At 49.9% G+C, this 14,593-nt stretch overlaps 1 protein-coding gene across 1 annotated transcript; it reads left to right on the top strand.

Annotated features, from left to right (window-relative positions):
• Nucleotides 1-8,736: 8,736 nt before the first annotated feature.
• On the top strand, nucleotides 8,737-14,077 carry BARHL2 (BarH like homeobox 2). Its single transcript, XM_066264952.1, has 3 exons — nucleotides 8,737-9,376; nucleotides 11,248-11,473; nucleotides 13,180-14,077. The coding sequence occupies exons 1-3, from the start codon at nucleotides 8,785-8,787 to the stop codon at nucleotides 13,490-13,492; spliced, it is 1,131 nt and encodes a 376-aa protein (XP_066121049.1). The 5' UTR covers nucleotides 8,737-8,784; the 3' UTR covers nucleotides 13,493-14,077.
• The last annotated feature ends 516 nt before the right edge of the window (nucleotides 14,078-14,593 follow it).

Here is a 14,593-nt window from a genome sequence, read left to right as displayed (position 1 = left end):
GAGGGGCACTTCCTCCCAGCTCAACCTTCATCTCGCCGGGGGCTGCAGGGCGCCGGCCTGGCCGCGGGCACCAGCAACGGGAAAAAGACCTAGTCGGAGCTGTTCTCGGTCGCTTCTTTTACAATCTCACACTTGAAATCTCGGAAAGAAATTCTCATTGGGAAGAGGATCCTAAAAGCCCAGAGCTAGGAGGCGGGGCCTCCTGTTCTCGACCAAGGGGCTCCAGTTAATAGTATTTCGATTCTTTCATAACGGCCCTCCCAAACCTTAAAAACCTATCCAATTGAAGGCACACTCACAAAAGGGGGAAGGGTAGCGAAATCAATCCGCGGCGTTCAAAGCCTTGGGGTGCGGGAGGAGTCTGCAGGGTGCTGGCGCAGGGCCGAGCGAGCAGCGGCGGGACTCATCCACCGCGCTTAGAACGCGGGCCCCATCCGGCAGACACCTGGTTCTATGTGTGCGCGCGCGCGTGTATGTGTTGGGGGGCATCACACCCCAACCCATCCCACTGCTCGCCTTTCTCCTCTCGCCTGACAAGAGTTGCCCATCCTTGTAGAGAAAAATGTGTGGGCACATTACGCACCATTAGGGAGACACTACAGTTTTAATGTGGCCTAATTAGTGCCACTAACTGAGCAAATATTATTATATTGAATAGTGATAATATGATGAAAATATTAATGCTTTTGAACTTTGCACGTGGGAGCCGTTCCTTCGGCTCTCCCGGGAGCCCCCAAGCATGCTCAGACGCACCAGCAGACGCAGTCCGATGCGCCTCCGGGAAGGCAGACACTAAGCCACACCCTGGGCCATGCCACTCATTACCCATCACGCAAAAGACCTCCTTCCAATGGCGTCCTCTTTTTTTCCGTGGCAGGCCGGAAAAAGCAAACCAACAGGGGTCCGATGGGAACCCTCTTTACTGTTCCGCACCCCAGCAATGTTGAGGTGTGCGCTCTGGGTGTGTCCTGCCTTAACAACAAGTGCCAGGCAGGAGGAGTTGCAGAAGGACCTACTTAATTAGCATTTAAATTCACAGTCCCCTCTTATTGCCAACTACTTCTCCCTTGGGAATTTGGTGAAAAACAGGCATTTAACAATTAGGAAATGCGGAAAGCTCAAAACAGTGATTCGAAATCTTAATTGTCTTATCGAGTTTGGTGAGCCAAAGGCACGGGGAAGCGTGAATGAGTTGGGTGGGATGCACGTAGGACTGGCGATGGTGTGCCAGCATCCCATTTAATCAGCACACCTACTCCCGCTTCCCTCCTCACACCCCACCCTATTCTTATAAAGCGCCAGGAGACAGAGCCGAGGCACTGGCCTGCCCTTGCTGCTTGAAGACAGGTCAGTTCTTTCCTGGTTGCTGGGCTGGGCCGGATTTCGGCAAGGGCCTAGGACGAGTGTACAAAGTAAGGCTATATGAGTTTGTCCCGGGAAATGGAAAGATGGTGTCCCAGCCGGAGAGCTCCCAGTCTCGGGCTGACTGCTTACCCCTCCTCCCACCTCCACCCCTACCCCACCCCACCCCATTCCCGCCTTGCTTGCGGCCCTCAGTTCACATTTCCGCGAATTTCGGGACGCTGACTCCAGAAGCAGAGTCAGTGTTAGCTGACCCGGTTGTTCTCAGACACAACCCTTTCTCCCGTGCCGGGTGCGTCTGGACGAGAAACCGCCTCCTAGCCTCGCTCATCAGGTCGCAGGGTAGGGACGGGCGGTCGGTGCCACCCCGGAGGTGGAGGATTCTGTCCACTCCTCCGAAAGGCTGCTGGAGGTGCCAGCGACGGTCCCTCATCTCTCCCGCCCACCCCGCCCTGTGTCTGGGAGCCCTGCCCCACCCTCACCGGAGACAGGAGCCGGGGCGGGAGCTTTCAATTTGTTCCAGTGATGGCTCTAACTTAATAAAGCGATTGATTAGCACTCAAAGTGCCGTTTTAATTAGACGCTTGTTAATTAACATCGCAAATGAATTTCCCTTTCCCGTATTGGCATCTTCCCCCAGCTCTCTGAGGCTTTCGTTTCTCTTCTCCTCGGCCCCTCCATTTCCTCTTAACCTCAGGAGTGGATAGAAAAATCAACTCTCTTCCTGGGCCTTAGCGGCTTCAGAGTTCTTTTTATAGCTGGAGGTGGCAGTGTCACCCAGAGCCCTTTCATTTCTCCAGGAGCCAGTCTTCCATGGACAATGGTTGAGCGGAGGAAGGATGAAATAAGATCTCTCCTCAAGTTCCCCCTCGGCCCCTCCTCCAAGTGCCTCCACTTTGTCAGCGTCTCTATCTCCACCCCTTACTACTTGAAGGGAGATGTCTTTCTCCCGCCAAATTTGGAAATCTGGAAAAAAGAAAGGAAGCAGAAATAGGAGTGGGGTAAAGTGATTAGTTAGTCCTGGTTTAAGGGGCTGGACCATATCTTTTGGGTCAAAGCAAACCTGCTGTAAAACCCTGCTGCTGTGGTCTGTGGACATGTGCATTTAGTTTCTGTTCCCTCCAAGGAGCTCCAAGAGTATTTTTCTGCAGCACTCAGGAGAGATCTCTGGAGCCAACGTACACCCCAGATTGAACAATTTGTGGACATTTTTATATTATTCCTCATAGTTACCAATATGTTACAGATATCCCTTCGCTTGGAACACACCCCTTGTCTTTCATGACTGTAGGAACACACACTTTACTTCCTTTAGAAAGACTTTCTTGTCCCTGTACTTCCCCCAAGGTAGACTCCCCACTCTTTTGCATCCCTGCTGTAAAAGATTCATCTTGGCCCCCTGGCATTTATGACAATTTCCACTAGGTTTAAGCTCCTGTCAACTTGCTCAGGAGCGTTAGTGTCCCATTCTTAAGGACCTGCCCCAAATACACATTCAGTAATGTTTATGGACCGAGTGATTGAACAAAATAAAGGAGGGAAGGAAGAAGTGAAAAAAATATGGTTTGTATGGTAACTATAGCTAGAGACAGTTACCACCTTTGCATTGTTCATTTGTTAAACTCTTGCTTCACATTTTGTAAAGAGCTTTTACACGGAAGGTTTTATTTGGTCATATAATCACCCTATTCTGAGCAAGGATTCGCCTCTTTTTGTGTGTGTGTGTGTGTGTATTTTTCTGAAGTTAGAAATAGGGAGGCAGTCAGACAGACTTTTGCATGTGCGCAACCAGGATCCACCCAGCATGCCCACCAGGGGGCGATGCTCTGCCCATCTAGGGCGTTGCTCTGTTGCAACCAGAGCCATTCTAGTGCCTGAGGCAGAGGCCATGGAACCATCCTCAGCGCTCAGGCCAACTTTGCTTCAATGGAGCTTTGGCTGCGGGAGGGGAAGAGAGAGACAGAGAGGAAGGAGAGGGGGAGGGATGGAGAAGCAGATGGGCGCTTCTCCTGTGTGCCCTGGCCCGGAATTGAACCTGGGACTCCTGCATGCCAGGCCTACGCTCTACCACTGAGCAAACCGGCTAGAGCCAAGGATTCGCCTCTTTAATAGAGAAGGAAATTGGTGATCAGCAAGGTTAAGTGCTTTGCTCAAGAAGATTGAAAAGTGAGAAAAAATAAGACTAAAACTCCCTCTTCCAGCGTTCTTTCGTCTACATCTCCACTTGCCTTAGTGCTGATTGCTCAGGCATAACACACATCTAACCCCCAGGGAGAGTCAACTTTGACAACTCTCTTCTAAACTGCTGATCTGTAAAGTTGTGGTGAAATTTATAGCTCTCACAAGTTTTATTATGATACCAGAACGACCTCTCAAAATCTTTATTTCCCTAGGACAATTAGTAATTACACAGACTATAATTTTATACTTTAGTTCTGTTGAAACAGTTTTCAGTTACTTTGTTTTCTTCCACTTTACTTTTATCCCTCAGCTCCCAATCTCCACTTTCCTGATTTCAAGTCTATTAAGTGACTCAATTTCAGTGTTTTCATGTCTTTCTCCTGATTATGTTGTTTTTCTAAGCAAATACAAATCAAGTCCTTTGGTACTTAGAAATATATTGATAGACTGGGGGGGGGGGGGAGAAAAAGTCCGACATTTCTATACCTTTGAAAAGGTGAGAGGTCACACTATCGTCAGTGAGTTAGCCTTATTAGGGAAGAGCTTATTTGTGTATCTTGCATCTTGTACAAAAAAAAACAAAAAAACAATAGACGGCTCTCTTGGTTCGGGGTTCTTGGCGCCGCCCAGTGGAGGCAAGTGCCTTTGCAACCTCATTCCGGTCAGTTGGCACTGTTATCTTAAAGACCCTTGGAAACGTTCTAATAAAAAATAATAGAAATAAGCAAGGGTTCCAGATTTATCTTAATCAATGAGTGCATATCTTCAAAGTTCAGTTCCATTTTTTAAAAATTGATGCTCCAGTTTAAACATGACCCGGAATTTCGGTTGTAAAATTGAGCCTCTGGGACAGAGTATTGAGGAACAAAACTTGTTAAAATACGCGAGTATTTGGAACTGTGGTGGGCAGGGAGCATCTTTACTGATCCGGGCTAATGTATCTTTTAGAGCCAGGAAGAAAAAGTGTTACTTTATTATCCTCAGTTGGCAAATAATTGCTTTCTATGTAAGAATTCTAAAATATTCTAAAAATTAAAGAATTTTCTTTCTTCCTTCATCTTTTTAAAGGAAATGAAGGCCTAAAAGTGAAAGATCATTTTCAAACTTTTGTCAGTTTAGGGGCTGTATTTATTTGTATTTTAAATCCAGTGGGGGAAATTCGAGATTAAATTGAGTTAATGCGTTTATTTTCCTACACATGGGACTCGAAAACGTGATTAATCCGCACTCCGTTTTATTTCTGAATTTTTATTTTTTTAAATGAAAAGTCAAATCTTTGCGTTGCTGGAAAATGCATAGCTTTTTGGGTGTATATTCAGGGTTGGGCAAAGTAGATTTACAGTTGTTCATACGGAAAATAATATAATAATAAAGAATACAAATATAAACTCTGTTTCACATACTCACAACTGTAAACCTACCTTTGCCCCATCCAGTATATACATTTTCAGGAAAAAAAAAAAAAAAAAGGCAAAAGAGGAAGGCGTCTGGACAAAATAAAACTGTAAAAAGTTAAGAAACCAAACCCTATCCCTGAAGAATTTGTTTTTCATTTAGTTTGTGATCTAGTCTTTGAGTCTCCCTTTTGGAGCTTCAGGCCACTCAACAGCATTCGCTCTCTTTTAGGGACCAAAGATGGGAGCCTTGATAAAAGTCAAGGTCTTACTTTCTCCTCACAGTTGTTGCTCTGGAAAGCTGATCTAAGGACCCACGCAAAGAAATCTTCCAGGACCTTAACCTTTTCTTGAGAAAACACGATCTGAGCCATTCACAAGGTGGGGGCCTACGCGGCTTCTGTTTTGTTTGCTTTAGAGTTTTCATAAAATGAACACTTCCCTTCCTCTAACATATCCACCTTCCTCTCTCCCTTTCTTTTCAGGTTTCATTTTTCTGTCTGTCCCGCTAATGTGAATTATTCCAAGAAAAAAAAAAATCCTGTCGAACAGCCCCAACACATGCTGTGCTTTCAGCCTTTTGAGCTTTTGAATCATTTTAGGCATCGGAACAAAACAAAAACAGGCTTAAATGAATTATTTATCAAGGTCGAGAACAACTGATTTGTGTGGTGCACTCAGTTTTGAATCTTAAATTTGTTTTTTCTCCTTCCCACTGCCCACATAGAATAGTATGTGAGGAAAGTGCTGGCTGGAGCCCCAGGTTTGGAAGGAAACGCGCCTCATTTGGGAAGTTGGTGGGTGACGTCTGAATGAGAAGAGTCATAATTGATGTTTGAAGGGAGAAGAATGTGTGTCGTCCGCCTATAGTTCAGACAGCCCCAGAACCCCTACTACAGAAACCAAATGTGCAGGAGGACGGAGGGCCGAGGCCGCGAGGGTGTGCGGAGCCCGGCCTTCTGGGACGGACACCGCGGCCTTCGATGAGATAGAGCTCTCTCCAGTGTCCCGGGCCCGTGGTTATAAAATCCTCGCCAGCCAAACCAGCAGGCTCCAATGCGGAGCCAAACCCGCTCCAGGCATTATCCAGGCCCTCAGAGGGCTCGACCTCAGCTGGCGGCCAGCTCACCAGGCGCCTTGAAGAGGCTCCCGCTCACCCCCACCCCACCCCCAGCCCCAGGCGGGCTTCTGCCTGCTGCTCGCTGCGCGTCCCCTAGCCTTGGCGCACCAGCCCCGGCTCCTCAGCCAGACTCCCCTCGCCTTCTGAGAAAAGCAAGAGCGGCCCGCATTGTACATATCCTCGCCTCGGTCCTTTCTCTCCCCGCTGTTCTCCTTAGAGACAGACCCCCCCCCCCAAAAAAAAAGGCACAAAGAAGAGATGAAACAGCTCGACACACCCTTGAAATAGCGCGGACCTTTTCTGGGTCAAATACATCGAATTCGCTGGGAAAACGCAGGGAGGATGAGTCTCCCACGTACCCCCTTCCGGATCAGGGTTTGCACAGATCCAGTTCCAACAGAAAGGCAGTAGCTGGTCCCAGGACGTTATTTGCTTCTCTGACCTCACCCCGACCCCAGGCCCTCAATAGGAAAATAAGTAAGTAAATAAATAAATAAACAAACTATTCCCCAGGAAGTGACCTTCAGAACCGCAACTAAACCCCAGATTTCCGCCCAGCCCTTGGAGACTTTAAAGGCCATTTTATACCATCATTCTGCACCTAGTCACGGAAGATATGCCAGCCACTCAGATTCATAGGGTTCTTAAAATGGTAATTTAGAGTAAAATGTAACTCAAAGAACTTTGAATCATTCATTAGCACCTTATAATTACTCTGCTAATTAGGTTGACACGGCACTTAATCAGGAGTAATACGGCACTTAATCAGGAGTAATACGCCGTCTTGTCATTGGCACTTCCCATTACTCTGACATTCAACAAGAAACAGGTTGGAGACGTCCTAGAGAAAATAATGCAAGTTGATAACCTCCGACGGGGCATCACAGTCAAACCATACTCCAGGTCTCCCAGTGGATCCACGGTGACTTTCCAAATGAGAGAGAGGGAGAGAGGGACAGGGTGGGGGGGATTGAGAGAGAGAGAGAGAGAGAAGAAGAAGGAGGAGGAGGAGGAGGAGGAGGAGGAGGAGGAGGAGGAGGAGATTGATTGAAAACTGGCTGGTGGTAAAACGGCGGCTGCGGACCCACCACTCAAGTTTCCTTGCTCCATACCAGCCTGACACCGCAGGGAACCGCGGCTCCCCTCGCCACTACAGAACGCATCGGGGTTTTATTTTCCCCCGCTCGGGAGAAAGTATCTGGCCAGGCATTTCTTCCATCACCGGCCGTGACTGGTGACTAGACTGGGTCCCTGGTTTTGAGTAGCAGGTCCTTTTCCCAATCTTCCCCAACCCCTCTGGATAGGGCCGGGTGGACGCGGGCCCCTCCCTATCCCCCCTCAGAGCCCGGCTTCAGAGCGGGGCTAGAGCCCGGGCGCCTGGGCGATTTGAGGGAGAAATCAGAGCTCGGAGTCCGCCGGCCCACTCAGAGCTCTGGCTGCTGGAGTTACACACTTTCTGGTGGGTTCCTTCAGGGACCCCTTCTTCAGCTCTCAGTGTCCTCGGGCTATTCAAACGTATGTTCGGGGATGCTGCGCTGGAATCTAAAGGTAAACCGGCCAGATTGCTTTCCTTTCCTGTACTCTTCCTTCCCTCTCCTGATTTCTTACTATTCCTTAGCAAATCCTTACTATTCTGTCTCTCCTTTACCCTCTGGTTCCCTTCCCTAGTCTCCCTCTGCTCTCTTCCCCTCTCTTCCTTCGCCCTCTCTCATGATTATGGATACCGTAGGACGCGGCGTTGGGTTACGCGCTGCGGGTAAAGGGATGTGCAGCTCCTCAAAAGAGCAGCGGGGCCCGAGCCGCGCTCGCTGACGGGCTCGCGAGCCGCGTGGTTATTGGCTCCTGGCACGTCGGCGTCGCTCGCTCGCGCGGGTGCGGCCAATGGGAGCGAAGGGCCGGGCGCGCGGTCTCCGCTGCGGGGGCTCCGGCGGCGGGGCGCGGGGAGCGGCGGCCGCGGCCGTGACGTCACGGGACGGGGTTGGCGCCGCCCGCCGGCAGCCGGATTACAAGCGAACGCATCCGGCAGCGGCGGGAGTCGCACCGCGTAGCGTCTCCGCCACGTTCTCCCTTGCGCCTGCTCCTTCTTTTCCTCCTCTTCCTCCTCCTCCTCCTCCTTCTCCTCCTCCTCCTCCTCCTCCTGTTGCCACGAGCACCGCGGCAGTGTCTGCTACATAACTTTACAAGAAAGTTCAGAAACTCGGCTCCGTGGCGGCCGAGACGCGCGCGGCAGCCACCTCGGGAGCCGCAGGGGAGCTCCGAAGGCGCGCAGCCGCCTAGTCTTCGCGGTCGCGCACCTGCCGCGTCCGTCGCCGCCGCTGCCGCCCGGTGCCGGGCTGTGAGCAGACCTCGGCGGCGGCGGCAGTCCGCACGGCGGCGTTGGGGGTCACCTCTTGTCGCCCGGGTCCCCTGAGCCGCCCCCGCCGCCCCAAGTGCGCGGTCGTTCCTGGGAGCGCAAGCTCCGTGCTTCCTCAACAATTTTTGTAACTTTCCCCAGTTTTCCTTTTTCCCACCCCTATTTTTTGCATAAGGGGAGAAAAAAAAAAGTTGCGTCGAAACTGTCCACTGATTGCCACCTCCCCGTTTTCCTTCCTTCCCTCCCCACTTTTTTTTTTTTTTTGTAAGCGGCGACAAGATTGTTTAGTGTCTGTTTTGTTTTACGATCGAAAGCTTCCTTTGCTGGGTCGGGGCGGCTGCTGAGCGGCGGAGTGGCGTGGACCTCATGTAGAAATGACAACAATGGAAGGGGCCAGTGGGTCGAGTTTTGGAATAGACACGATTTTGTCCAGTGCCGGTTCGGGCAGCCCTGGCATGATGAACGGAGATTTCCGCCCGCTCGGTGAGGCTAGGACCGCGGATTTTAGGAGTCAGGCCACTCCGTCCCCCTGTTCAGAGATTGATACCGTAGGAACGGCGCCCTCCTCTCCCATCTCGGTCACTATGGAGCCTCCGGAGTCGCATCTCGTGGCAGACGGGCCCCAGCATCACCATCGCCTCCACCACAGCCAGCAGCCGCCGCAGCCGGCCGGGGCCCCCGCGCCAAGTTTGCAGCCCTCGCCGCCGCCGCCCGCTCCGCAGCTGGGCTCGGCTGCCTCGGCCCCCAGGACTTCCACCTCTTCTTTTCTAATTAAGGACATCCTCGGCGACAGCAAACCTCTGGCGGCGTGCGCGCCCTACAGCACCAGCGTCTCTTCTCCCCACCACACCCCGAAGCAGGAGAGCAACGCAGCGCACGAGAGCTTCAGGCCAAAGCTGGAGCAGGAGGACGGCAGGACCAAACTCGACAAGCGGGAAGACTCCCAGAGCGACATCAAATGCCACGGTGAGTCGCGCCGCCTCGGCTTCCGCGGCCGCCTAGCTTCAGCCGCCGGCTCCTGTCACCCCTCGGTCTCGCCCGCTGGACGCTCCGACGCGGGCTTTCTCCCGCACATTCCGAGGCGATCGCGCCGCGGTCAGAAAGTGCCAGCAGGAGGGAGGCCTGGGCGCGCGATTCAGGGACTCGTCCGAAGTTGTTTACTGTTACATTTCTACCTCTCAACCCACACGCTACCTACCTGCTTTCTTTGTTTTACATAATTTAAATGTATTAGGAAGGGGCCGTCGGCGGAGGGGATGTGGCGAGAAATACTTCCCTTGCTAAAAGGCCAGGATTTAAGATTTTCCTAGCCGGAGACCTTGTCAGTAGGAACAAGGAGACAAGGGAGAGAGAAACAGGCTTTAGCTAGAGTGGTGTCTTAGGGTATGATCACAACCTGGTGCTTATTCATTAATGAAAATGATTTCATTCCCCCTACACACTATATTTTCTCAACACCAGCACAGGAATTATCAGACATAATGAAGGGTAAATTTCCGAGTTTATTAATGGAACAACTTTAAAAAAATAGATCGTGGTTATTACGGGGAGGCCCACAAGGCAAAATTTTATAACCAGATTTTCAGTATTTTAAAAACACTCTTCTTACGCCATAGCCCCAACTGAATATCTGCATTTTAGTAAGATTTCTGGCTCCTTATGAGTAATTGGGAGGTAGAATTTATGAAAGTAAAATTTATGGAGTTGAATTCATTTTTCTAAAGTCAGAGGATGGCAATTGAAATTGTCCTTCAACTATCTTTTTCAGGTTGTTTTTCCAAACAATTTCATAAGTTTTCTGGTTTTTATGGCAAAAAAAGAGTGTTAATATAACAGGAAGGTTCTTTTTATTCCCTTTACTAAATTGTTTAGTATAATTTTTATTATTAATCTTGGCCATCTCTGGGAAAGATGTGAGGCGACTGTCTGGAAGGTAGGATATTGGCTTCTCATTTTACTATTATAACATTAGCATGTAGTGCCCAAAACAGATGTACAGTCTGGTCTGGCGAATTTTGTGCACCAACCTCCCCAGTGGGTCAATTAGAGAGATTATTGTTCTTCCTGCAGGGAAGATCAAGGAGCGCAGCAAAAACGGGTACAAACAGAGAGGATTGACATATCGATTTCCCAGCATTTCAGTAAAAAACCAAAGTTGACAAATGGAATCCGGAAATCTCTGGGCTGTCACCTGAATTGGCTCAGTGATTTTGAGCTCAGCTCGGTGTCTGGGTGACATATTATTTCTGAAGCTTTAAAAGACTGGTGCAAGCAGCTGCAGAGAGCTTGATTCCAGTGTTTCCCAAGTGCACCTGAAAATGAAAACAAATGCCTGTAAATTTGAGTAAGTAAACAGGGAAAGTAAAATAAAAAAGGTGCTCTCTCCTTAAAAAAAGAAATAAAAAGGTAGGAAGACCTTTTGAAAACTACTGACTCAGAAAAAATCAAAGTTATAGTGAAAAACAATAAAAAGAAAAGGATAGGGTCTTCCCCCCCCCCCCCCCCCCCCCCCCCCCCCGTCTAGTCAAGGAAACAAAAACAAAAGAACCCTGTACTGTAAAAGTTTTTTTTCTTTTTAAATTTCGAAGGTTGGGAGATCAGATACCCTTTTATAACCCTTTAGGAGCTCCACATGAGGCTCCACACTCCCCACCCAGAAATTGGTTCTCTTTCTCCATACTGGCTAAGCTCCATGTATGTATGTGAGCAGAGTGGCAGAATATAGTCCCCTGAGACCAGCGGCTGGCTTGGGAACATGGAAGTGTGTGCCAGTAGGACACTCCACCCTTTGCCACTCCAGGCTACTTTACTAAACTGTGTCTGGGTTTCTGTCATAGGAACAAAGGAGGAAGGAGACCGGGAGATTACGAGTAGCCGAGAGAGTCCCCCTGTGAGAGCCAAAAAGCCTCGAAAAGCCAGGACGGCTTTCTCTGACCACCAACTCAATCAACTGGAGCGTAGCTTTGAGCGGCAGAAGTACCTGAGCGTGCAGGACCGCATGGACCTGGCGGCTTCGCTCAACCTCACTGACACCCAGGTCAAGACCTGGTACCAGAATCGCAGGTAAGGGAGATTGTGTCTGGGAGCCAAGTGCCTGGCCATCCAGGTCATGACCACAGCACCAGTCTTCTTTCCTCCTGGCCTTGGGACTCAGAGAGCTTGGAGTGGGCACTTGGGGACTTTCAAGCTGGGTCAGGGATTAGCCATTCCCTCAAGGTGAGAGCTGTTGACAGGCAGCTGGAGTTTAGAGAATTTTTGCACTTTTAAGTGTCTTAACTTGTGCTACTTTCCCTCTCAAATTTGAGTGGCTGGAATTCCCCCTACTTTGCCCCCAAATCAATCAAGCCACACCTTCTCAAAATGAGATATCTGTGCCACTGACACTCAGGCGCCTAGAGCATGTGAGGTACACCCTTTGGGCCTGCCCCAGGCTGGTTTCAAATGTCTGTAGCTGGCCACATAGCCTAGCTATTTCAGTCTCAGAACTGCCCACTCAGAGGTGGCCAGGAGAGGTAGGGTGGGCAGCAGCAGGCAGAAGCATGTGGCAGCTGGCTAGGCAGGCATCCAGACTGAGGATCTGTCCCCCTGTGCTGGCCACCTTAGAGCCCGCCAGGAACCTTGAAAGGAAATTAGGAAAGGGGTTGGCAGAGCCTGCAGGCCCCTGAACTGTAGAGAGAACCCAAGCAACCTGAGGCCGAGGTTATATTGTATTCTCAAGCCTGCCAAGTTGTTTCCCTTGTCTTGATTTTTCTCTCCCCCTCCTTTTCTCTCGTTTGTGTTCTAATCATCCATAAGTGCGGTTGGAAATGCCTATCCAGTTGTCATCTTTACCATAATTTTCTGTCTCATTACATACGGTTTCAGCCACCCTAATTCTGTCGGAAAACATTAGTGTCATTTGTAGCCAATTTAAAATGGGCGACATGTTTATTAATTTGGTTGGAGCTGCTGGGTATGGACAGCCCACTAGCCCTGAGCTCCTTCATGAAGCTTTTGAGCAAAGGCCTGCTCTCCTTTTCTTCCTAACGGGGTGCAGTGGGGGAGGGAGGAGACGGAGGAAAGCTGATCACAGGTTTTAATTGTTACTCTCTCCTGAGGACAACATATCTTGAAAAGCATTTTTCCCTCCCAGAATGGCCTGGAGGTACTGACCCCTCGGGAGAGCCCTCCCTCAAACGAATTCCGTTTGGAAACCTTGTTGCCTTCCTCGCCCTAAGCCCCTGCCTGCTGTAAGGTCCTGTCAGGCTGATGAGAGAATTGTGTCCCCACAGCCCTGGGGACTGAGAGGGGCTAGAGTCCAAGGCCCAGGAGTCTCTGTGTCCCTTTGTTTACCGTTTCTTCTTGCTGTGCCTGCAGGAAAGGGGGGAAGGGCAGAGCGAACTCCGGATTGTTGGGGAGCTACTCAGTGGGGAAGGGCATTAGAAAAGGAGAGAAAAGACTGCCTATAGAAAGAGTGGTCTTAGTTGGCCTCCAGGAAAGTTTCAGAAGGTAGCCAAACTGTAAGGGGTGGGGGCAACAGTCGAGCAGAAGGTCAGGAAAAGGCAGCAAAGCTTGTAGAATTTCATTTGCTTGTCTCAGACATTGAAGGTTTAATTTGCTAAACTGACTTGGATTTTGATGTGTTTGAGGGGCCAGCAGATGTGGTTCATTCTTGGTTCTCAGAGCTCTCTCAGCCTCCAGTTCTTAGGGAAAGAGCGAGAAAAGTGGCCTCGGTGTCTGGACTGTGCCCACAGCTGCGGGGTGCATGAATGTCTATTTTTTTTTTCCAGGACCAAGTGGAAGCGGCAGACGGCTGTGGGCCTGGAGCTGCTAGCCGAGGCGGGGAACTACTCGGCACTGCAGAGGATGTTTCCATCGCCTTATTTCTACCACCCAAGCCTGCTGGGCAGCATGGACAGCACGACCGCAGCTGCTGCTGCGGCGGCCATGTACAGCAGCATGTACCGGACTCCTCCTGCGCCCCATCCCCAGCTGCAGCGGCCCCTGGTGCCCCGAGTGCTCATCCACGGCCTGGGGCCCGGGGGACAGCCGGCTCTCAATCCCTTGTCCAACCCCATTCCAGGCACCCCGCACCCTCGGTGAAGAACAAGAACTAGTGACAGCGTCTGCAGTCCCTCTCCTGTCCCCACCCCTACTCGGAGAGCTGGCCTCCCTCTCCCCACATCGGGCTAAAGGGCCTCCCTAGCAGCAGACTTGGGAAGCAGAGAAGTGAGAGAGGAAGACACTCACCAATGGGCGGGGCCCCCAAAGAGGAGCCAGCCCTCTGCTCTCCCTCTCCCCACCCCGGAGACGGGGCTGGGAGGCTCCCCCACCGCAGTGTGACTGGTGAAAATGCTGACCCCACACAAAGTGCGACCAGTAAGTGAAAACATCAACAAAGCAAAACCTCAAGTTCTTTTAAAAATGACTTTAGGGACAAGCAGGAGGGAGGGAGGGGGAGGAGAGAGGAGGGAAGGAAGAAGGGCGCAGAGAGGAAACTGCACAGGTGGAGTATTGTAGATGGACAGACAGCCTCAAATTCTGAGGCATAGGGCGTTGCTATGAACATTCCGTCTGCCCAGAGAAAAGAGGAGGGTAACTGAGAACTTTGCACTGATTTCTCATGACCTTTTTTCTTTTGGAAAAGTGGCATGCTCCATAATATGAAAAAAAATGTACATTTGAAAGACTGAGTGATAAGTGATATATCATATTTATTATATGTTGTCCAAAAAAGAGTCACTTATATATGTTAGTAAAACATGATTTTTCTTTTCATGTCTTTTTGATTCAGTAAAATAAATGCTTAGACAAAAATATAGATTTTTTTGTGATTGAAAATTACAAAAATAAAGTTTATCTTTTTAACAAGTGATGAAATCCAAGGGAGCTGATTTTACTAAAGCAGAATGTATTGTGATGAAGTGCCACATTTGGTTTAGAGAAAAAAAATCCTTCCCAGGATATTAGGAATTTATAAAATATATAAAGACGCTGGGTTGCCTTGTATAAAAACAGCTCCATTTTACATCCTGGCCTCTTCTGAGCCATTACCGATGCTGGTGGTTTGCTTTCTTTTAAGTGCATGATTTCAGAGCAGCCCGCGAGGCCGCTGGAGAAAGTCTGTGCTTGTAGGCTGTTGGTGATTGCTAGGTGAGCGGTCAACTTTTCCTGCTGCCCCGGCCTGCCTGGCAGCCCTAGCTG

This window comes from Saccopteryx bilineata, chromosome 3 (assembly GCF_036850765.1).
Source record: "Saccopteryx bilineata isolate mSacBil1 chromosome 3, mSacBil1_pri_phased_curated, whole genome shotgun sequence".
NCBI classification, from domain to species: domain Eukaryota; kingdom Metazoa; phylum Chordata; class Mammalia; order Chiroptera; family Emballonuridae; genus Saccopteryx; species Saccopteryx bilineata.
Note: the sequence above shows the minus strand (reverse complement) of the source record. Positions and strands in the feature narration are given on the sequence as shown.

Bases quoted from the DNA above. Each gene is read 5' to 3' on its own strand.
- BARHL2 (XM_066264952.1), top strand. From the start codon at position 8,785: ATGACAACAATGGAAGGGGCCAGTGGGTCGAGTTTTGGAATAGACACG. The intron at 9,377-11,247 runs GTGAGTCGCGCC...TTTCTGTCATAG, and splicing joins GAGCGACATCAAATGCCACG to GAACAAAGGAGGAAGGAGAC. The intron at 11,474-13,179 runs GTAAGGGAGATT...TTTTTTTTCCAG, and splicing joins ACCTGGTACCAGAATCGCAG to GACCAAGTGGAAGCGGCAGA.